Source organism: Rhinatrema bivittatum, chromosome 15 (genome assembly GCF_901001135.1).
Source record: "Rhinatrema bivittatum chromosome 15, aRhiBiv1.1, whole genome shotgun sequence".
Classification (NCBI taxonomy): Eukaryota; Metazoa; Chordata; class Amphibia; order Gymnophiona; family Rhinatrematidae; genus Rhinatrema; species Rhinatrema bivittatum.
In genome coordinates, this window is record NC_042629.1 from 71,042,579 (window position 1) to 71,064,166 (window position 21,588).

Sequence of the window (21,588 nt, forward strand, 5' to 3'; positions counted from 1 at the left end):
ATTTTCCAAAATGGCGCCGAAAAATGGCGGCGGCCATAGACGAACACGATTGGACGGCAGGAGGTCCTTCCGGACCCCCGCTGGACTTTTGGCAAGTCTTGTGGTAGTCAGGAGGCCCCCCCCAAGCTGGCCAAAAGTTCCTGGAGGTCCAGCGGGGGTCAGGGAGCGATTTCCCGCCGCGAATCGTTTTCCGTACGGAAAATGGCGCCGGCAGGAGATCGACTGCAGGAGGTCGTTCAGCGAGGGTTCCGCCGCCATTTTTCGGCGCCATTTTGGAAAATGGCGCCGGCTGAAGACCATTTTGAACAGAGGGTTCCGGCGCCTCGCTGAACGACCTCCTGCAGTCGATCTCCTGCCGGCGCCATTTTCCGTACGGAAAACGATTCGCGGCGGGAAATCGCTCCCTGACCCCCGCTGGACCTCCAGGAACTTTTGGCCAGCTTGGGGGGGCCTCCTGACCCCCACAAGACTTGCCAAAAGTCCAGCGGGGGTCCGGAAGGACCTCCTGCCGTCCAATCGTGTTCGTCTATGGCCGCCGCCATTTTTCGGCGCCATTTTGGAAAATGGCGCCGGCTGAAGACAACAAGATTCAGTAGCAGGAGCCCGTTCCGGACCGCTGCCGTTCCGGACCGCCGCTGGACCCCCAGGTTATTTAAGTCATTTGGGGGGAGGGTGGGGGATTTAATTTAAAGGGTCGGGGGTGGGTTTTAGGGGGTTTTAGTGTGCCGGCTCACGATTCTAACGATTTATAACGATAAATCGTTGGAATCTCTATTGTATTGTGTTCCATAACGGTTTAAGACGATATTAAAATTATCGGACGATAATTTTAATCGTCCTAAAACGATTCACATCCCTAAGTAAGTATCTAACAAAAGGCCAGGACCTGGGAAAATCTCTCTCTTGCGTTTGGGCCCTCCACCGTCTGCGATCCCCCCTGCGTCTGGGTTTTGGCAAAGCTGTCCGTGTGGGCTGAGATACCTTTGCAAACCAGATCAAGTCAGATGTGACAGCAGCGTGGCTAATGCAACCTCGGCCTGCTCAGGTACAAAAAAAATCATCCTTAAATCGGAACCTGTGCACTGAGCCGACTCTAATATGAGCAGAGGAAGAGAGGAACTGCAGCTGTCTGGGTGCACAGACGCAGATATAAAATAAAAGGAGAGGGGGGGGGGACGGGACGGGACGGGGAGCTTCTGAGCCCTGTGACTGATTCACTAAGCAAAAATGTGCCCCCTCCAGCGGTGCCTAGGAGCAGCGCCCTCCCGTGCCCTTTGCCAGGAGGTTGCCCCGCGCGCCAGATTCCACCAGGGCCTGGGCTGCAAGGTGGCAGCTTCCCCCCCCCCCCGACTGCTCCCTAAAGCCGACGCGTGCCCCGTGGCAGGCAGAGAGCAGCGGGACTGGGACTTGGGAGGGAGGCGGGCAACCTGTGGTGTGACAGCACCCGGGCCTCCCCCCACCCGCTCCCCCGGCAGCCGTGTGCCCTACCTGCGGTGCCCAGCGCCGGCCGTCCCCGGGCCTCTCCCGCCGCCAGGCGCGGCCCTGCTCCTGCACAGGGAGCTGGCGGGCGGCCCGCGGCGTCCCCGTCGCCTAGGAGATGACCCCGGCGCCGCGAGAGCGCGGCAGGGCCGCTCCTTCCCGCGGGGGGAGGGGGGACTCGCTCGCGCTCGCGCTCTCTCTCTCTCTCCCTGCAAGGGCCGGGCTCGGCCCGCCATGTCCCGGGAAGGTCAAATCAACCAACTCTGCCATCTCCTTCCCGCAGCCCTGCCCTGCTGCCCGGCCTCTCCCCGGCCCTGCTGCCCTCCTTCCCTGTCACCACTAATCCCCAGCAGTAAACATTCCTCGGCTGCATTCCTGCTGCTGGGTGAGCGGGTGGAGCGGCTGAAACGTGGCCTTAAACCGTGCAGCCATGATGGCATCAAGACGACTAAAGAACGGGGACATTTCTTCTGGGGACTTACTTATCACTGCCCAGCATCCACACCTCTACTTTTCTCCCTCTTTCTTATCCCCTACCTTCCACAAACTGAGTCCATGCTCACATCCCCTATAAATGCCAAGCACTAGTTAATGTGTGAAAGGAGCTAACCGATTTTCTCTGTTATGGGTTTCGGAACATTAATCCTTAAAACAGGGGAGTCTTGGAATGTTGTGATACCTTTAAAGGAACTGTAAAAGAGATGAAATAGTACATGAGGTTTGCAGAACTCCTTAGGCTTGCATATTTGATGTCTCATTGGATTTTGCAAATCTCCCTTCAATAGAAGTGACTTGCGGTTATCAGGGCCTTTCCTCCTCTCCTCCTGCATCTCTGTATCAGAGAGGCAAGCACACATTGCGTTCTCTTGGCCTTCTGATGTCCAAACTAATGAGAATTACTGGAAAGAAAACTTCCCATCTGGTGGATAGGTTTAATGGCTTGTAAGTGCTGGGCCACCATATAAATACCCGAGGCTTCTCATGTATGCTGGTTGAGCAATGCTGGTTCCTTATTGGAACCTCCTCACAGATCCCATGTCTTGGTAATGTAGCATGCTAGTGAACTTAATCTGTGGTTCTATCAGCTTACTTTATCCACACAAGTCAGCTGTCACCAAAGATGACTGGTGGCAGCAGTTTAAAGTGGCTTGGGGGTTATGTTAATAGCAAATGAAAACACCACAATCTCCAATAGACACAGTACGATATTGCATAGGACCAGATAGTCTCCAAACAATTTGCAGGATCAGTGCCAGCGGGGGTTACCGTACATTTGTTGATTAATTTATTATTCTCAAAGAGATTTCGAGATATGACAAATACTGAGTGGGGCAGACTCTGGGGCTGGAGTGGTCAACAGAATACAGTTGCTGTTCATTGCAGTTCTGTTGGTCTGAGTAATATAAGAAATGACCTTAACAGCGAGGTAGCAATTCCTGCAAATTGCATTGTGAGAAGAGCAATATGATCTCAGCTTTAATAAGGATGTGCCCTTAGTATGCAAAGTCTGCAATACACCACTGTAAATAATGTACTGATGGTGGGTCCTACAAACTAATTGAGGAAAATGATTCTAAGTTTTTAGTTGAATGGGAGCAGGAAAAACTCTGGAATAAGGGGACTCTGGAACACAGCGACTCATCCAGCAAAACTATTGAATAGAAAGAGAGTTTCCTGGCTATTGAAAAATCAAGACTAGAAAGCCTGAGATGTTAACTTGACGTGTTATGAGTCCTGCAGCCCTTCAGAGAGATGCTGGATTGTTCCTTTCCTTGTTTGGCCAGAGCTGATAGTAAAAACGCCACCCTCGAAATTTCCACTCTAAACATATAAATCACTGAAGGGCGAAGAACAGTTTCTAAACCTGGTGTAATTCAGAAACGTGTGCAAATATTGATCTCATTTGCCGCACCCCCAGATGACAATGTGAAGTTATTTACTGGAGCTACAGCCCTGGCGCTTATCACCTTCCCACATCAGATGCTTTCTATATAATAATTATAATATTTATGTGCCCATTAAAGAACCACTGATAATGCTGTTCGTTGACCTGTCCATAGCACAAGTGGCAGGGCTTACGTCATGCAGTCATTATTTCTGTACTTTCCACACTGTATTGAAACTTGCTTGGTCCAGTTACTGCAGTATTTGTCCCACCTTGGTGGCATGAGTACACAACACAGCACTATTTTATAAAGTTTACCCATATTCACCTAAAGCTGTCACAGAGAGTACCAAGAAGAATACATTGATATAAAAGTTTATAAAGAATTTATGACTCACTAAGAATGATATATATATATATATTTAGAGAGTATCATATAAGTAGGGCTTCTGATTTTATGGGTTTATAAATTATAAATGTAGGTATTTATTTTCCAGCTAATTAGGAGTTCTTTATGGGTCCATACCAAAAATCGGTGTTTATTGTTGTGTTCATGTTGGGTACTTTTTCCATGCACTTGAGCAGAGGATCCAGAGGATCCAGGATGGGTAAAGGAGAGGTGAGAGAGCACTATGTGGAGTGGTGTTTATTCCAGTGTTTAATAAACACCTATTTTATCAGGATTTATCAGATAAAACCTAAAATATATAAGCCAGTGATGAATCTGAGGCACATTGCCTTGAAGAAGATCTAGGTGTGGTGGATCTTAGATATCTCCTTCAGTTGGTAGTTTGGTTATAGGCTTGGCCTTAAGAAAGAAATCTTCAACCATGTCCAACCCGGGTTAATGCTGTATAAAAGGGAGATGTGGCCCTAGCTTTTTGACTAGCAAGTTTCAGATCAGGAGAGCTGCTGGCACTCATGAATTCAAGACCTGCTCTCACACTCACCCTGTGTGACCTGGACAAATTGTATCCAGGTGTCTGAGGTTACCCACTTGTAGTTTCTTCTCCTGCCTTTGAAAAGCTGTCATATGGATTGGGCATCACAACCGGTAGCCAGAGTTTCCATCCCAGAGGTGGCAGTATGCAGGTTTTTAAGTATTGGACTGCAAAGTGCACTGACGTTCAGTTTAGATGGAAGCCATTATATAAAACCAAATTATTATCATTACTATATTGTAAGCTGCCTTCACTATTCCATTCAGTGAAACATATATCTATCATGGCAGGCAGCGGCCTGTTGCTCTGTCTAGCATGGTTTTCCCCCAGATCTCATCATATGTCCTGCCACTCAGATGCTCCATGGAATTTGATTGCTAACCCAAAACAAAACTGATTAATCCATTGCCTTTGTAGAAAAAGAAACATAAGGGAAGAACAAAATTGATATATGGTATTTCTTTTGACTATCCATTAACAGGAGAGAGCTGATGCCAGTTTGTCTTTTGCATATTTTATTTTATTTCTGTTTTTATGATTGTACGGTTAATGTGATTTGTTATTGGTGTGATTTTATGTTGTCTTACGGTTTATTGTAAAACCACTTTTGGAGTCAGGTTGCCCGCTTCCGCGGTATATAAGCCTATTAAATAAAATAAATAAAGGGCAATCTCCCCCTTTCAAACCCTGCAAAAGGGCCCACCTGAGAGCATGCAGCAGAGCTAGGAGCATGGCTTGTGGCTGGAAGTGGTGGCACTTTCTGTAGGCACCAGCCTTGCCTTCTCCAGCACTGGGGGAGGGGTGCCAGGCCGTCCCATTGGCCCTGGACAGCACTCTCAGCTCATTTGCATAAAATGCAATTTACGGCCCTGGACAGCACTCTCAACTCATTTGCATAAAATGCAATTTAGCTGTGTGGAGACATAACATAAAATGCTATTACTGTGCTTATGAGAAACACAGAAAACGTACCCTGTTTAAACTCTCGGTAATTCCCGATCCCCTCGGCTCTTTCTAGATTGGGTTTTGTTGGGGTTTGTTTTTTTTTTTATTATTTTTTTGTTATTTTTCATTTTGCCAGAATCGTGTTTGTTTAAATTTGAATCCAATTAGCCTCCTGTTTACCAATAGCGCCTTTTTAATTTGCAGTTTTCCATCGAAAGCTGAAAGAACCATTCTCGAGTTGCTGCCGCCTCTCTCATTAATACCAAATAATTAGTCACGAGGCTGTCCCTGATCCGAAATTAAGAAAAGGGCAGCAAGTCGGGACATGCTTACCCTAAAAAAGACATTTATCTGATAGGGGGGGGGGGGGACTCTTCTAATTAGGAGAAGGTCGCACTGTGTCCTCCCCCCGGGCTACGGCTGCCGGGCTTCGTCCCACCTCGTCCCTTGCGCACCCCGCGCTTAGCCCGAGTCCGCGGTTACTGCCAAGGCTCCCAGGCCTGAGCTCATGCAGTGGGTCAGCAGGTCGGTGGCGCGAGGCTCCCGGTTCCCTCCCTTATTCTGCCCACTCTGCCCGTTTATGGCTCCCTCGCTGCTGCCTTGTACATGGGGGGCACCGAAGCGACGGGGGGAGGGGGGACGGGGAGGGTCGGCAGTGCTCTGGGTGCAAAGTTGAGAGCCCCCTGGCAGTGCGCGGGCAGCGCCGGTGGGGCCCCTGCATGTTCTCCGTCCCCTCCAGGCTGCACCTGTTTGCTTGCCTTCTTCACTTGTGCCTTTTGTTGATTTATTTTGACTCACAGGACCCACCGAGTGCTCTGTTTGTTTATTTTTTTATAGCTATTTCTTTACCATTTACAAATATCCAGCAGCTGGATCTTTTCCTTCAGTGCTTTATTGATTTGCAGGCACTGCAGTGCCCTACTTTTAATGCTCCGGTGAGATCAAAAGACCATCGCCGCCGCCTCCCAAACGATTGAGCATTTTCAGAAACTCCGTGAGCAAAATGATTGAGCATTTTCAGAAACTCCGTGCGCAAAATGAGCTCCTTTACCGTCAAGCAAAGCCTGCCCTCTGTTGTTGGAAAGGTTCCTAGGATCCCGGACCGTTTTACCGGGACTAATCCATCCCCCCGAACCCGACACCGTCACGGGCTCTAGCCGTAATGGCAATGCAGGTAAAGGGGAGCCCGAGACCCCCCCCCCCCCCCGCTGGTCTCGCAGGACCGGCGCGCACCCAGGGCTAGGCGGGCCCGGATCTCGGCGAGACAAACGTCGCCCGCATGGCTATGGAAATGGAAGAACACCTGCCCGCGTGCATATGGAGAGTCCCTGGGTGTCTGCCCCCAGGAGGAGGCGGCGGCTGCCGTCGTTAAGAAACATCAGACGGGCAATTAAACTCACCAGGACTGGCAAAGGCAGGGAGGAGAATTGAATCTGCACTGCAGCTGGAGCTTCCTAGGATCCTTGCTCTGCCAAGCCCTGGGAGGTGCAGACCCTGCAGCCTGGGCCTTCTCCTCTCTGCTGCCTGCCCGGCCGTGGCCTGGCCGGCAAGACGGGCAGGGCAGCCAGGGATCCGGATTTCTACAACTTGTGCGTCTTCAGCACCAGGTCCGTCCCGAATAGCAGAGGCAGCAGCAGCCACGGGCCCCGAGCTGAAAGGATACAAGTGGCTGCTTCTTTCTGTAAAAAATAATAAAGCTTCGTTGTGCCTTGTGATAACCTTTTCTTCTTTTTTATTGGACCAACACCATCATGCAGGAAAGTCCCGGTGCACTGGATTTATTCTTACCTAGGTCCGAAAAGAAATCGGCGCAGCCTACAAGGAGGCAGGAGAAGCCTCTGCTGAGGCACCTGGTGGCAGGGCTGGCCTGGTCCTTGTACGGTTCCTCGGCAAATACAACCGAATTATTATCACCCGACGACAACGGAGATTCTAGGCGTTTATGTGGGATTTTCCCAGGCTCGGAGGTTAATGTCGGTACGGCGGAGCCCTTTTTATTTCCTGCTGCTCCGTTTCTTTCATCTGCTTGAGTGGCGCAGGATCTCTGTTAGGATAAATGACTCTTCTACTATTATACTTAATTATTGGGCAAGGCACGGAAATGTAATCTTTCAGAGCTATTCAATTGCCTAATTGTTAGTTTAAAAACACCGCAATTCCCCATTGCATTATAATTAAGCACAGTAAGCTGTACACTACATGCTACCCACATTTTGAAGACATATATTATATTATCTGTCTTTTCCTTATTTCTTTGCTGGCGCACAAGATGCCTTTCACAAACAATATCAAATAACCTTTAGTTGCTTTTAAATCTATTATCCAGTATGGAAAACATGTGCCATTGAGTGAAAAGAATAGTAGAAGCTAAAATAATCAGAAAAGAAGCCATTCTTTTTTTTTTTTTGTATATTTAAAAACAATACGGCCTTTGCCATTCCCCAAAAATACAGGTTGGAGCCAGGCTGGTGGCCCTGCTGCTGGGCTCCATTTCCTCGGAGACGCTGCAGAGGTGGCCTTCACAACCTCGGGGACAGCCAGTGGCCGGGCTCGGGGTGCAGGCTCAGCGGGTTCCGCAGAGAGCCAAGGTCTGTACCCGCCAGGTGGAGGGAGGAGGAGGGAAAGGGTTAAAAATGGGCGGAGAAACACCGAGCAACTTTGAATAAGGGGCAGCAGCACAGTCCGGTTCCCATTCAGCTGGAAACTGCCCGAAGTCCAGAAAAACTGAAATCCCACAGCTCGGGCTGCTGGGTTTCGGGACAAACGAAAGCTCCAGAGATTGGATTTGTCCTCACCTTAAAAAGAAATCAAACCCCAGGGGTGGGCTGGAGGCTTCCATTGGCTTTTATAGTAACCGTCCACGTTAGTAACTCGGGCGGACTCAGCCCGCAGCGCTCCCCAAACCGGAACGCGTCCCTTCGCTCGCCCTCTGCTTTCCAGCTGGAACCTCTCCGCTCCCGCTTGTTCTTGCCAGTCCCTCTCTTTAAGGCTCAGTGGCCTTAGCCTAAGACGCGCAGGAAGAGAAACGACAATTTGTCCTTTCCTTTTTGCGTTTCTCCGCTGTTCCCATAGTTAAAAGCGAGCTTTGCATTATTGAAAGTAAGAAATTGTAACGCATAAAGGTAAAAGCGCGTCTATTTCTATGACTTCAAAGACTGACAATTAAATAGGGCGCGATGTACGATTGCAGCGTAACAGAACTACCGAGTGTCCCTGTAAACAGCAACACTGGGAGTATTTGGGCTTTGGGGCAATTGACTTCCTTTGAGGTGTTTTCCGTAAAACGAATCTAGTGCCTCGGATCTTAGTTACAGTTTGGAAACGACTTTGCAAAGAGTTTTGGACACTTGTACAGGTTCTTATCCTATATCCGACTTGTTCTGTTATTTTTTTTTTCCGTTTAATCCTTTTATAATCTTTCCCTCACTTAAACAAGTTACTTCGCCCATCGACCCCCATCCTGGTTCTCTTCTTCTAGGGGTTCCTTGGATTCTAATTAAACTGACAGTAATCCAGGCAGAACAATCACAGGAGTTTTTAAAAAATGATTCATCAATGATTGACCTTTTAGTTAAACTTCAGGGGAGACGCTCACTTTTCCAAGTTATTCTTTGGAGATAATAAAAAAACCAAAACAAAACAACAATTCATGCAATATGCATTATTTCATTTTCTTTTCGTCTCTACCTGTTAAAGTGCATTTTTTTAATACGAAATTCTGATGTAGGTCATTTTGTGGCATTTTGGCTACGGTTCCTATGTCCTTTCTTTCTAACCTCGCTAATCTCCATTTGAAGTCGCAAAGGCAGAAAACAAAGCGGTAAGAGAACGCTCCCTAAAGAATTAGCAAATTGCTTTGGTTTCATTTAAAACAAAAACCAAAACCAAAACAAAATAAAAAAAAAAAAAACAACAACAACACAAAGTTCTGTTACCTGTAACGCACAGGGGCCGTGCAGGAGCGCAGGCGGCGCGCGGCGCGATCACTCTCCCTGGGCCGGAGCGCAGCGCGCGATCGGAGCAGGTGCAGGCGCGCGGCCCGGGCCCGGGGCTGGAGGGGAGCGGCAGGTCCGAGCCCGGGGCTGCATCATCTTCCCTGGCCGGGAGGGCAGCGGCGGCGGCTCTGTGCCCAGGAGCAGCCCGGGACGGCTTCCTTCCGGGGTAGCCGGATCGGGCACTTGCAGTGAGGCTGCGATCACGAGTGTTTCCCTTTAACTCTTTCCTCCCCCCCTCTCCACCCCCCCTTGGTCCCTTTTCTCGATTTCTACTGCCAGGACTGGCAGGGGGGGGGGGGGGACGACCTTTCCCCAGTCCCCCTTGCCCGGATTGCACCTGTCCTGCCCTGGGGCTGGGAGGGGAGGAGGGAGGGGAGGCTGCTTGCACCGGTGCGGAGGAGGTGGGTGGAGAGGGGTGGCTGATGAAGCAGGGAGAGAGGCATTGGGGGGGGGAGGAGGCGTTAGCCGCCTTTTAGCTCCTTACAGGCGGGAAGAGAGCCTTTTCTCACTCGGGGAGGAGGGAGGGAGGTCAGGCGGGATCGCAGGCTCCGGATTTACCGCTGCGAGGCAGCGATTTGATTTGTGGAAAATCCCAGCTTGGTCTCTGCACCATCGAGGTGGGGGTGCGGGGAAGGAAGGACCCCCCCCTGCACTCAGGGATGGGGTTTCATCCCCACCCCGCCTCCCTCCTAAATATCGCGTTTATGTTTTTTTTCTGAAATAAAGGAGATCTGTTGCATTGTTAGAGGTTTCACTGCGGTCCTGCAAGAAAGGAGCCCCGGATTGCAAAGGCTTATTCTGCCCTGACCGGGGGGACGGGGGTTAAGGCTGCCCCCCTGCCCCTAAACTAAATCAGGATCGCCTCAATCCTTGCAGCACATTGTTCTGTGTTGGTGGAAAAACCCCAAAATGCGGGGCCCGATAGGACGGTGCTCTGATACTTCGGTGTCGATTAATTCGGTGCAAGAGAGAAGGAAGAGTTTATGCGTTTATTCCCCGCCGAATATGACAGCAGCCGCATGCACGGATTGTATTGTGTTTTATTTTTATAGCAAGTAAGGTCATGAATAATTTTCCAGGGGGAATTCGCCCCTCCCATCGCTCACCCCCAGATATCTAGCAAAAGGTAGGGGCCATGGGCAGCAAGCAGCCTCCCCGAGTCCTCTGTGAAATGCCCCAGTGCAAACCCAGGGAGTAGAATAAAGGGGAACTATGAATATTACATATTTGTGATTTCCAGGCAAGCAGTGGATGCGGTGTTACGCAAAAGTTCTGCTCTGGACTAAAAATCCTTTCTCAAGCTTGACAATTTCTTTTTTACATTTTTTTTTTTTTAATTTGGTTTTCTATTCAGAACTGAAATTCTGTGTTGCCGGGGATGCACACAACCGAGATCGCAGAAAAAAAAAAAAATAAAGAGAGAGAGAGATTGCCAAACAACAGAAGATTTTAGAGAAAAATCTCAAAATGCATGCAAAGAAATCAGGCACATGTTGCAAAAAGATTTTCTTTTCTTTTTTTTAATTATTACTTTCCTTGAATAAAGGGAAGAACAGCGAAGTTGCCATTCTATTTTTTTTTTTCAATAACAACCAGCTCACAGATATTTTTCCATCTAGATTGAAATTCAAGGAGCATGAATATTTTTGTGTATTTTGTGGAAGACGCAGCAAGAACAACCCTGCAGCTTGACTGGAAGATTTTTCTGCATAAAACTGTTTTATTTCCTAGCAGCCGGTACAGTTCATTAGCAATTACAGAAATGGCTGTGGTGAACCAAATTAGTCACCTGGCTGTGGGGTTACGAGTGGGCCCCAGTGAACGCATAAACGGTACAATGAACGCGGTTTAAAGAGTCTGCAAAATCAGATTACTGAAGCCAACTGGTAAAACTTTGCTGCAACATTTTAAGGGAAATCGGCTTCCTATTAAAAGTTATGTATCATTTACAGGGCTTTTTTTTTTTTGTTACAGCCGAGGTGGGGGATCAGATTTTCCGACCAAGAAATACTTGCATATTTAATAATGTAATAAGCATGGGCCTGATAACTAATCCCGCACTGCCTTCCGTCGTCACTACTTCGGAAACAGTTCTCGTTCAAACATTCATGATTTTCCTTTGACTAGGGTAAAAGGAAATGGCTACTTAAATCTCAACGACGAAAAAGGTCCACTCAAACGCAAATATTAGTTGAAATAACACGAAAAAAAACCCCCAAACCAACCATATGAAACGGGCTGTAATTATTATTATAATAATGCAATTCTGTGTACAGTCCATAACTAATAGGGTGTAGGAAACACAGATTGCTTAAACCATGCCAAGGTGAAACGGTTTTTTGTGGCAGCCGTAGAATTATATTTTTCCAGTGAAGTAGGTAGGGTGCACGGGACTGCACGGAAAGAAAAAGGTTAGCAAATGAAAACCACAAACAAACAAACAAACAAATATATATATATATATATATATGCATTAGGTTGGTTCAGTGCACAGGTTAAACACCTTTTATTTCCATTTTTTTGAGGACAGGGTTTGGGTCTCGCTATAGTCTTACGCGACGAGGCTAAAATCCGCAAAGCCCTGGACGTGACAGCAAAGGTCGACAATCGGCCACGCGACAGAGGAACTGTAAGGGGACCCGCAACGCCCATTTGTCCCAATTAGCATAATAACGAGAGTATTTGGGCACTGCTTCCGTCTGCAGCTTGAGGTCAACTGCCAAGATGAACTTTCCCTAGCTGCTGCCAACAGTCTGGCCCTCAGACATCAGTTTCCCGGCACGTTTTAAACCTAAAACGCTCTTGATCGTGCACAGATATAAATAGGCACAAACTTTCTATCTATTAAGCGACACCTCACTCTTTGTAAACTTCCCTCGGCTTGTGTAAGCTTAAATAATACGAATTTGTTCACAGGTTATAAGATCGTTTTTATTCTGGAGGAGATATTAAGCGTTTAATTCTACGGAAAGCTCCACGTAAATCGGGCAGGTGGTTGTGCGGCATCAGGCAGCATCATCGTAATGCAAAGAAAAGCAGGAATAGAGCGTGCACAACCGAAACACAAGGCTCGGGGGAGATGCACAAATGTGCGAGTGTGAAAGTAAGAAAACATGGGGGGGGGGTCGAAAAGGTTAGGAGATCTAGGAATAAGACCAAGGAGGAGGCAAGAGCAACAGGAGGCAGGCAAGTCGATACAGCTTTTTACCATGTGCACAGTTTATTAAGCATGCATCCACACCTTCACCGGCCCCGCCGCTCGCCGCCTTTCTCTTCTCTGGGCAGCCGGCGGACGACCAGACAGCTCGAGTACCATAAAAAAAAAAAAAAAGGGCACTACAACTCCCGACGGGTAGTGGGCGTCCTCCCGGCAGCGGATTGGTCCGCCGCGTCAGGTGGGCTTCGCGCGTCACTTCCTGGCGGCGGAGCGTCAGTTGGAAGGCGCCAGGCCGGCCGCCTCTTTTGAAACGAGAGCTGGGCGAAGGCGGCGAAGCGGCGGCTGGGAGTCCGCAGGGCGGGGGCGGCACCGTTGTGCCCGGCATTCGCGGCCGAGGGGCGCTAGTTCCTCGCCGGGATGAATTTTTCCGAGGTGTTTAAGCTGTCCAGCCAGCTGTGCAAATTCTCTCCGGACGGCAGGTGCTTGGTGCGTGCAACCGCGACCCAGCGCTTCTCCCCCGCAGCCCGACGGCTTTTCAGGCTCGCCATAATGAATATGCATGAGATATATTTGCATGCACGGTTATCGTATTCCTGGTGAATATCCTACAAAAATCCGAGCGCACCTCTTCAGGTTCTCTGCAGAGGCTGAGCGGGGCTCCCCTTTCTGCGCTTGTAGCTGCGTTTTATTTTAGGTTCCAGTTCTTTCCCCTGCTCACAGATGCTGTGCATTTATCTGGGATTCCCTCCCCCTTTGTTCCCCTAACGTACGTTTGACTGAAGTTTTACAAGAGTGTTGGCACATCAGTAAGAGACTCTCCTGCCAAATGTATCCTAGAAAGCTAGAAATGATGGCAGAAAGTCTGCCCAGCAAATTTATGGTAGTTTGAGCTCTGCTGTAGTAGGTCACCCCCATGCTTTTCTATTTTCCAGACCATAAAAGTCAGGGCCCTCATTACCCCCCTCTCCTGCTTATCAGTTTCCCACACGAGCCCCTCATTGATTGCTCTGGAATCCAATTCCCTGTTATGCTTTGCTGTTGAAAAAGAGAGCAGTTTTTGAGTGGCATCAAAGTATCAGTTTTATTGGTTAGGAGTAGTAGCCACTGCATCAGCAAGTTACCACCATACTTGTTTCCCCAGTCTGTAAAAGTCAGGGACGAATCCAATTCCCCTTCTCTGCCCCCCCCCCCCCCCATATTGAAGCAGAGAGCAGTGATGGAGTTGCAGTAACAATATCAAGACTTATTGGTTCATTTCCATCAGATGGGGCCCCTGATGCACCTGTGGGGTAGGGATGTGCAGACAGAAACAGTGCCTTGTTTTGTTTTGTTTTGTTTTTTTTCATTTCATTTCATGTCCTTTCACTTATTGACTGATTAAGTGAAATACTGTGCGGTAACAAAATTAAGCATGAAAAATAACATCTCTGGTGTAGGGATGGCGAGATGGACAAGGCAACAGAAATAAGCAATAAGTGCTTTGCACTGATGTAACATGACTATAAAAAAAAAAAAAGCAGTCCTTCCAATCCCATAGGTGTCATGGAATGAAACTGGTCCTGGCCTTTCCTGTTCAGATGCCCTGAAGCCATTTCTTAACTTTATACTTTCAGAGCGTAGGTGGCAGACTGCATCAGAATGCAGAGCCCCTGTAATAAAGTTGTTGGTGCTCAGGGCTGCCAAATGACCCAGTTTTGAGAGGCAGATCATGGGCCAGTGCTGGGTCTTGCACTTGCTTTGCTTGTGCCTTTTATTTGAAGCTGCAGTACAGGAGAAAGTATCAGAAAGCAAGAACTGGTCTGAAACCTCCCTTTGGAAATCCTGATTCTCGCACTGCTGCTGTTCCTTTTGACCTTGGGCAAATCACTTCCTCCCTTCATCTGTTCCTGATTGTAACTTGCCTTGTGCTTGGATTTGGAATGGCGACTAATTTAAATATAAAATCCCAAGTTACTAGAATCCTTATAACATCTGAAGAAAATTTCATAACTGGCAAAAAGCTAGCTCAGCCCCTAAATGCCCCCTCTTCCTCCCTCTGCCCTCACCAAATCTGAAGGTTTTTATAAATCACCTTTCCTATACAAATTTGAAAACGTTTCAGGTGGCACTAAAACCTTTTGTGGTAATCAAACTTATCTGCAATATGAAAGGTCTTTGCTGTTTGGGTGTTCAACGTTTTGAGCCCCAATACTGCTTTCTGTCTTCCTCTCCTCCTCCCAGTAAGAGATGTTTGTATTGTGTTCGTAGCTTGAATGTGCCAGTGTGGTATTCGTGTGTTTCTGATGACCGCCATGCCCACATTTAACTACATCCTAAAGTTGAAAGTGGCCAAGTAGGAGTTTTCTGTTGGGTTATGGAGAAAAAACCCCAATGTATTGTTACTATTGTAATGCCCAAGTGAAAATGTTTGAAAGAGGTGAGATGTGATGAGATAATCGATGGCAATCAGCAGTGACTGCTTTTATTTATCTCATGTTTCCTTCACCTCAGGTAAAAGGTATAGACTGTAGGGGATAATATCCTGAAACCTGGCTGGATTTCATTGTAGTATGGTGTTCTGTAATTTAAACTAATTTGGTTTACTTGCCTTTTCTGTTTTTCTCAGATGCTTGCCTTTGCATCTTCTCTATACGGCTGTGCACAAATGTTGTTATAATATAGGGACAAGTTGCTGAAAGTAACGGGGAACCAATCTACCACAGATATTTATAAAATAGGTGTCTCCAGACCGGCCTGGTGGCTCAGAGGCGGTGCTGTGCATAGTCATGTGGAAGACCTGGGTTTGATACCAGGCTGGATGATGCTCTGGAGGCATCAGTCACTGCCCCTGGAGGGCGGGAGTTTGTCATCGCTCAACAGCAACACCTGGACACCAGACTTGATGTCAAAGTTAGCTGAGTTCTGGAGGGAGCTGCAGTTTGTGGCTCTTGGCCAAGGACTGTTGCTGTATTGGCTTGGATGAATTGGTGGGGGAGAAAAAAACCCGGAGTTGTTGCAAACAGTGTCATGGTCCTATAGGTGTGGTTTATGGTTTAACTGGAAGCTCAAAGATACCAGAGAAAACTGTTGAGCCAGAAGAAAAATCTAGTGCATCTGAGATCGTTAGATCCAGTTCCATCAGCTTATAGTCTAAAATGGCAATTGTAATAATATCTAGCATATGCACTGATGTAATCATTTACATAAGATATGCCATACTGGGTCAGACCGAGGGTCCATCAAGCCCAGCACCCTGTTTCCAACAGTGGCCAATCCAAGTCACAAGTACCTGGCAAGTACCCAAACATTAAGTAGGTCCCATGCTACAAATGCCGGCAACAAGCAGTGGCTTTTCCCTATTGATTAATAGCAGTTTATGGACTTCACCTCCAGGAACTTATCCATTCCTTTTTTAAACACAGCCTCACTAGCAGCCTTAACCACATCCTTTGGTAATGAATTTCAAAGCTTAATCGTGCGCTGAGTGAAACAGCATTTTCTCTGATTTGTTTCTTTTATATCTAGGCTTCATGTGTTCAGTACAGATTAGTGGTCCGGGATGTAGGCACTTTGCAGATCCTTCAGCTGTATACCTGCCTGGATCAGATCCAGCACGTGGAATGGTCAGCAGACTCTCTCTTTATCCTGTGTGCTATGTACAAGAGGGGGCTCATACAGGTAAGCGCATTGTCTTTGCCTGGTTTCAGCTTAGACATCAGACCCAAAAACTCAGGCTATGAAGCACTGGTTCAGTGTCTGTGCTAGAGTGACTGATCTTTTTCATTTATAAAGGCATACGTTTGTTTGCAAGCATATCTGCATATTGTTTTTAAGCTCTGATATATCACTAGCACCTCTATAAAACCTTCAGTATTTGTACACAAAACCAGCGCAATCATTTCTTAATCAACCTTTAAGTACTGTGTTAATACTATGACCTGACATCTGAAGTGCCACGGCCCTAAATAAACTAGGCTTTATAATTCTACCAGCAAGGTAAAGTTTGGAGATTTAATTGCAATTCGGTTTCAGCCAATCGGTTTTCAACAAAAACAAACATCAACCTCTTGTGTATGATGTGTGCCAAGACTCACTACTCGGTATCATTCATTTGTAGTACATCTGCAGTGGGGTTGTGTAACCTCATTCAGAGTTGTGCTCTGCAATTTACATTGATGAAAGGTGAAAAGATGCCTAGGTTTTCTGAGCAACATGTAAGCCATCCTGTCAGGATGTTATGTATTTGTTTTGTTTTTTTCAAGATTCCTTAATGTTTATTAACAATTCTGCAAGAATAGTGTTCATTTGGTTATATGTAGCACCTTTTCATTCTAGTAGAATCACAATTTGTAGTATTTGCAGAGCTGACATATAGCTACCCTGGGTTGGAAGGTTCCCAACGCCAATTTATCTGCAGCTTCCAGAGTGGAAATAAGATTGGGAACCATTTTCTTAAGAACAGATCAGTAATTGAATATTTTAAGCATTCTCAGTGAATAATTTGATGGTTCTTTGCTTTCCTGCTGTCCCCCCTATTCTTCCACTAAAACTATTGGATTATAGGCTGTGTAAATCTGAAATGCTACAAGAAAATACATTAACACATTTCTCATCTCAGAGGCATTAGAGAGGTCAAATGTCCTATCAAAAGTTGCACAGTTAGTACAGAACCAGGGTTTGAACCTCCGGTCCCATACTCTAACTACTAAATCCCTCCCTCTTTGATTTCGAATGCATTAGAAATAAAATGCTTTAGCATGGAAGGGTAAGCTCCTTACATTTGTTGCTTACTTTTCCAGCGGTATCCAGCGCCAGTCCCTCATGGTCCAAGACGCTGATTGTATTTGTTGTCCCTCGCTGTCTTCAGATATGCACTAAGCTTGTCCTCCTGTGAAGGTCTGAAGTGCAGACGATGGGTTGTTTTTTTTTTTTTTTCTGAACTCTGTTAGCGTTTCCTCCTGTTTTGATTCCCAGGTCTGGTCTTTGGAACAACCAGATTGGCACTGCAAGATTGACGAGGGCTCCGCAGGGCTGGCAGCTTCGTTCTGGAGCCCGGATGGTCGTCACATTCTGAACACAACAGAGTTTCATGTAAGTCACGACTCTTCTGCCTAGTATCGGATGTTACTATCTGCACCGTTCCCAAAATAACCCACAGGGCTCTTAAAGCTGTAGCGTTCAAGCAAGGAGTTAAGTAGTATTGTCTGCCTGCTTTATTTCATGTCTGGATGGATAGCGAACGCTCCATGGTATTCTCAATACATTTTGATTTTGTTTTTTTTTTTTAATTGCTGCAAAGTTATTGAGCTGCTACTAAGGCTCAGGTATATGATTATACATACAGGCAAAAGCCTAGAGGCAGCACCGCTACTATAACTTTTACTTAAGTTCACTCTGATATATAAAAGATTTGTCTCATCTAGTAGCATTTTAAATTAGAATTTAGGTATTCTGGCTGACTTGGAGATTTTTATAAGCTGCATTGAATTTAGATATAACTCAAGAAATAAAAAAAAAAAAAAAAGTATCAAAAGTTAACTTGCAGCACCAAAGTATGGGAGGTATTGTGAACTGTTAGGAAAGCAGTGGAAATGCTGTGTGATGTTTACAGTGTGCGGCCTGCTCTCGCAGTTGGTTAGACTTAAGCCCTGGGCTCCAGCCGTAGGTGACAAGTTGTGTCAGATTTTGCTGGACTGCGTCCAAGAACTGAACGTAATACAAGACGTCTAAATTACCCCGAGAGAGGGTCTGCTCAGGTCACTTCAGGGCTGGGTGAGTCAGGATAGCATTTAAAGACACTTGCATGGGTGACATTATGCGTGTGGATAAGTAAAAGGTTATTAATTTGATAAGCTATCTGGTTGCCCATGTATTTTATTACTACATAGCATGCTACAGGCGTTCTGTCTGCTGCTTTTGACACTTAATCACTACCTACTCCTTGATACCGTCTTCCCTTGGATTCTGGGACTCTCTTGTCTTGATTCTCTTCTTACCTCTCCCATCGCACTTTTAGCGTTTCCTCTGGTGGTTCCTCATCGATTGGTGAGCCTCAGGATTCTCTCCTGGGCCCTCTTCTCTTCTCCCTTGGTGAACTGATTTCCTCTCATAGCTTTCAATAATATTTTTATGCTGATGACGCCCAGATTTACCAGAAATCCAGTACTGGATCTTGGCCTGCTTGTCTGATATTGCCGCCTGGATGTCCCATCGCCACCTTAAACTCAACATGGACAAGACGGAGCTCTTAACTTTCCCCCCAAACCCACCTCTCCTCTTCCTCTTTTCTCTGTTTCTGTGGATAACATGGTCATCTTTTGGGTCCCCTCAGCCCATAACTTAGGAGTCATCTTTGACTTCTCTCTCTCCTTGTATGTGTATTTATTAAAATTAATTTATAACCTACTAGCAGTGGCAGAGTCAGGTTCTTATCCCCCCTTCCCCTTGCTCATATACCTCAGTCACACATCGTTCTCCCCCTTGGTCACTCACCCCCCCCCCCCCCCTTTCCTCCCCTGTCCCCACTCCAACTGTCTCCCCTCACACTCACCCCTCCCCCTTTGGTCACTAAACCCCCTTCACTCCCCTGCCCCACTCCAACTCTCACCCCTCACACTCACCTCTCCCCTCTGTGTCTCTCCCCTGACACTCACCGCCCCCTTCATTCTCCCTCCCATCACTGTCACCTCTCCCCACCTACTCCCCTACCCTTTCGTCAGTGACACCGCACCCTCTCTGAATCTCCTTCCCTGACTCAGATCCCCTCCCGCTCGCAATGCCCTCCCAGCTGATTCCCCCCCCCCCCCCCCGGTCCCTTTCTCTCTTGTGCGGTTCTGCGCGGCCCGCTCACGAGGTCAGCGAGGATCCCTCCCTGTCGTGCACGTGAGCCGTACCAGATCACCGCCGCAGCTCCTCCCAGGTGTCGAAGTTCGGCCGGCCGGCACCACCACGCCTGATATCGCCGCCGGTCCGCCGCTGCTGCTCCTCCCAGCGCCATGTTGGTCCCGCTGTGCCCGACGTGCGCTCCCGCCCGCGCATGCGCAGTACAGCAGCTTCATTTCCCAAGGTAGATAGCGTGTATTGCATGTCTGTCCAACAGATGTCGCTGTTTTCCCCACACACATGTAAAAATGTTTTTCTCTGTAACTGTGTGACATCTGTGTAATCTAGACAGAGAAGAACCTTGCCGAAAGTGAAAGCAAGGTTGTGTCCAAATTTGAAAGCAATTGGTGCAGTAGTTTCTGAGATTATCGATTACGTCCAAACTATTTTACATTTTTATTTATATAGATTATTAAAATTATCCATTATACCTGAAGACTGGAAGATGGCCAATGTAACCCCTATATTTAAAAAGGACTCCAGGGGTGAGTCGGGATACTATAGACTGGTGAGCCTGACTTCAGAGCCGGGAAAAATCATGGAAACTCTTATAAAGAATAAAATCACAGAACATTTAGATAGACATGGTTTGATGGGTCATAGCCAGCATGGATTTACCCAAGGGAAGTCTTGCCTCACAAATCTCCTACATTTTTTTGAAGGGGTTAATAAACATGTGGACAAAGGTGAACCGTTAGATGTGGTGTATTTGGATTTTTAGAAGGCGTTTGACAGAGTCCCTCATGAGAGGCTTCTAAGAAAGCTAAAAAGTCATGGGATAGGAGGCGATGTCCTTTCGTGGATTGCAAACTGGTTAAAAGACAGGACCATAAGAACATAAGAAATTGCCATGCTGGGTCAGACCAAGGGTCCATCAAGCCCAGCATCCTGTTTCCAACAGAGGCCAAATCAGGCCACAAGAACCTGGCAAGAACCCAAACACTAAGAAGATCCCATGCTACTGATGCAATTAATAGCAGTGGCTATTCCCTAAGTAAACCTGTTTTGAACCCAGCTACACTAACTGCACTAACCACATCCTCTGGCAACAAATTCCAGAGCTTAATTGTGCGTTGAGTGAAAAAGAATTTTCTCTGATTAGTCTTAAATGTGCTACTTGCTAACTTCATGGAATGCCCCCTTATTCTTCTATTATCCAAAAGTGTAAATAACCGATTCACATCTACTTGTTCAAGACCTCTATCATATCCCCCCTCGGCCGTCTCTTCTCCAAGCTGAACAGCCCTAACCTCTTCAGCCTTTCCTCATAGGGGAGCTGTTCCATCCCCTTGAAAAAAGATTTCAAGAGTGCTTTTAAGGTTTTTGTGCATTCCATAAGTCTTAAGGCTTCAGGTATTGTATTCCAGATGAGGGCGCAGCCACAGAGACTGCACAGTCTCTAGTCATGGACAATTGTGCTGTTTTCGCTGAGGATACCTCAAGGAGTCCTCTTTTCTGAGATCAAAGGGTTCGTTTTGGTTGGTAAATTCGTTGCAAAAAATGTATCCATGGGAAAGAACTAGCACTGAGGAGTTTGAGTCATACTTTGAACCGTTCCTGAAACCGGACAGGTAGCCAGTAAAGCTGGAATAGCACTGGTGTAATGTGCTCAGTTTGTCTTTTTGTCTGTAGAGTTCAGAAGCTGCTGTAGTGGTCTCGATGATAGGTTGGCAGTTCTATATAAATGGCATTACAATAGTTGAATGTAAGTAACATGGATTCCTGTACTACCAGTTTAGTCATCAGTTTCCAGTAACCTTTTTAGGCCACAAAGGTCCTGGAGCTTGACAAACCAGTTGCTTATGACCATTGTAATGTGATAATGGAAAGATGGTTTAGCTATACCCCAAGGCTCTTGGCAGCGTTCTCTACGCATATTCAAAACGCTGCTAAAACATGCCGTTTCTTTCTCTATAACATCACCAAAATCTGTCCCTTCCTTTCTGAACACACTACCAGAACCCTTATCTACTCTCTCTCATCTTTTCCCACTTAGACCGTTGCAACCTGCTCCTCACAGGTTTCCTAGCAAGCCATCTCTCTCCACTACAATCTGTCCAGAATTCAGCTGCCTGACTTATCTTTTTCCAAAGTTGCTAGGCTCACGTAACCTCTCTTCTGAAGTCATTGCATTGGCTCCCTGTCTGCTCCCACATACAGTTCAAGCTCCTCTTTCTCACCTACAAAGGCCTTCACTCTTTCTCACCTCAATACCTCTCCTCTCTTATCTCTCCCTACTCCACTCATCAGACAAGTCACTCCTATCTGTGCCCTTCCGTGCTTTCCACCTGGCTGCGCCGTGTGCTTGGAACAGTCTTCCTGAAC

General features: G+C 47.0%; 2 protein-coding genes across 7 annotated transcripts in view; one reads left to right on the top strand and one right to left on the bottom strand.

Annotated features, from left to right (window-relative positions):
• TP73 (tumor protein p73) overlaps nucleotides 1–9,553 on the bottom strand; it is a 121,163-nt gene extending 111,610 nt beyond the window's left edge. Inside the window, exon 1 of one of the 4 annotated variants that reach the window (XM_029577921.1) lies at nucleotides 9,186–9,553. The gene's annotated coding sequence lies outside the window, so the exon portion shown is untranslated. Of the gene's footprint in view, nucleotides 1–1,488; nucleotides 1,572–9,185 lie in introns of those variants that run through there. The other 3 variants (XM_029577925.1, XM_029577924.1, XM_029577922.1) reach the window with 3 other exon arrangements.
• Nucleotides 9,554–12,671: 3,118 nt separating this feature from the next.
• WRAP73 (WD repeat containing, antisense to TP73) overlaps nucleotides 12,672–21,588 on the top strand; it is a 29,305-nt gene continuing 20,388 nt past the window's right edge. Inside the window, exons 1-3 of one of the 3 annotated variants that reach the window (XM_029578719.1) lie at nucleotides 12,672–12,888; nucleotides 15,907–16,059; nucleotides 17,356–17,472. In XM_029578719.1, the coding sequence (XP_029434579.1) occupies nucleotides 12,820–12,888; nucleotides 15,907–16,059; nucleotides 17,356–17,472 (339 nt within the window). In that variant the 5' untranslated portion in view covers nucleotides 12,672–12,819. The remainder of the gene's footprint in view (nucleotides 12,889–15,906; nucleotides 16,060–17,355; nucleotides 17,473–21,588) is intronic. The other 2 variants (XM_029578720.1, XM_029578721.1) reach the window with 2 other exon arrangements.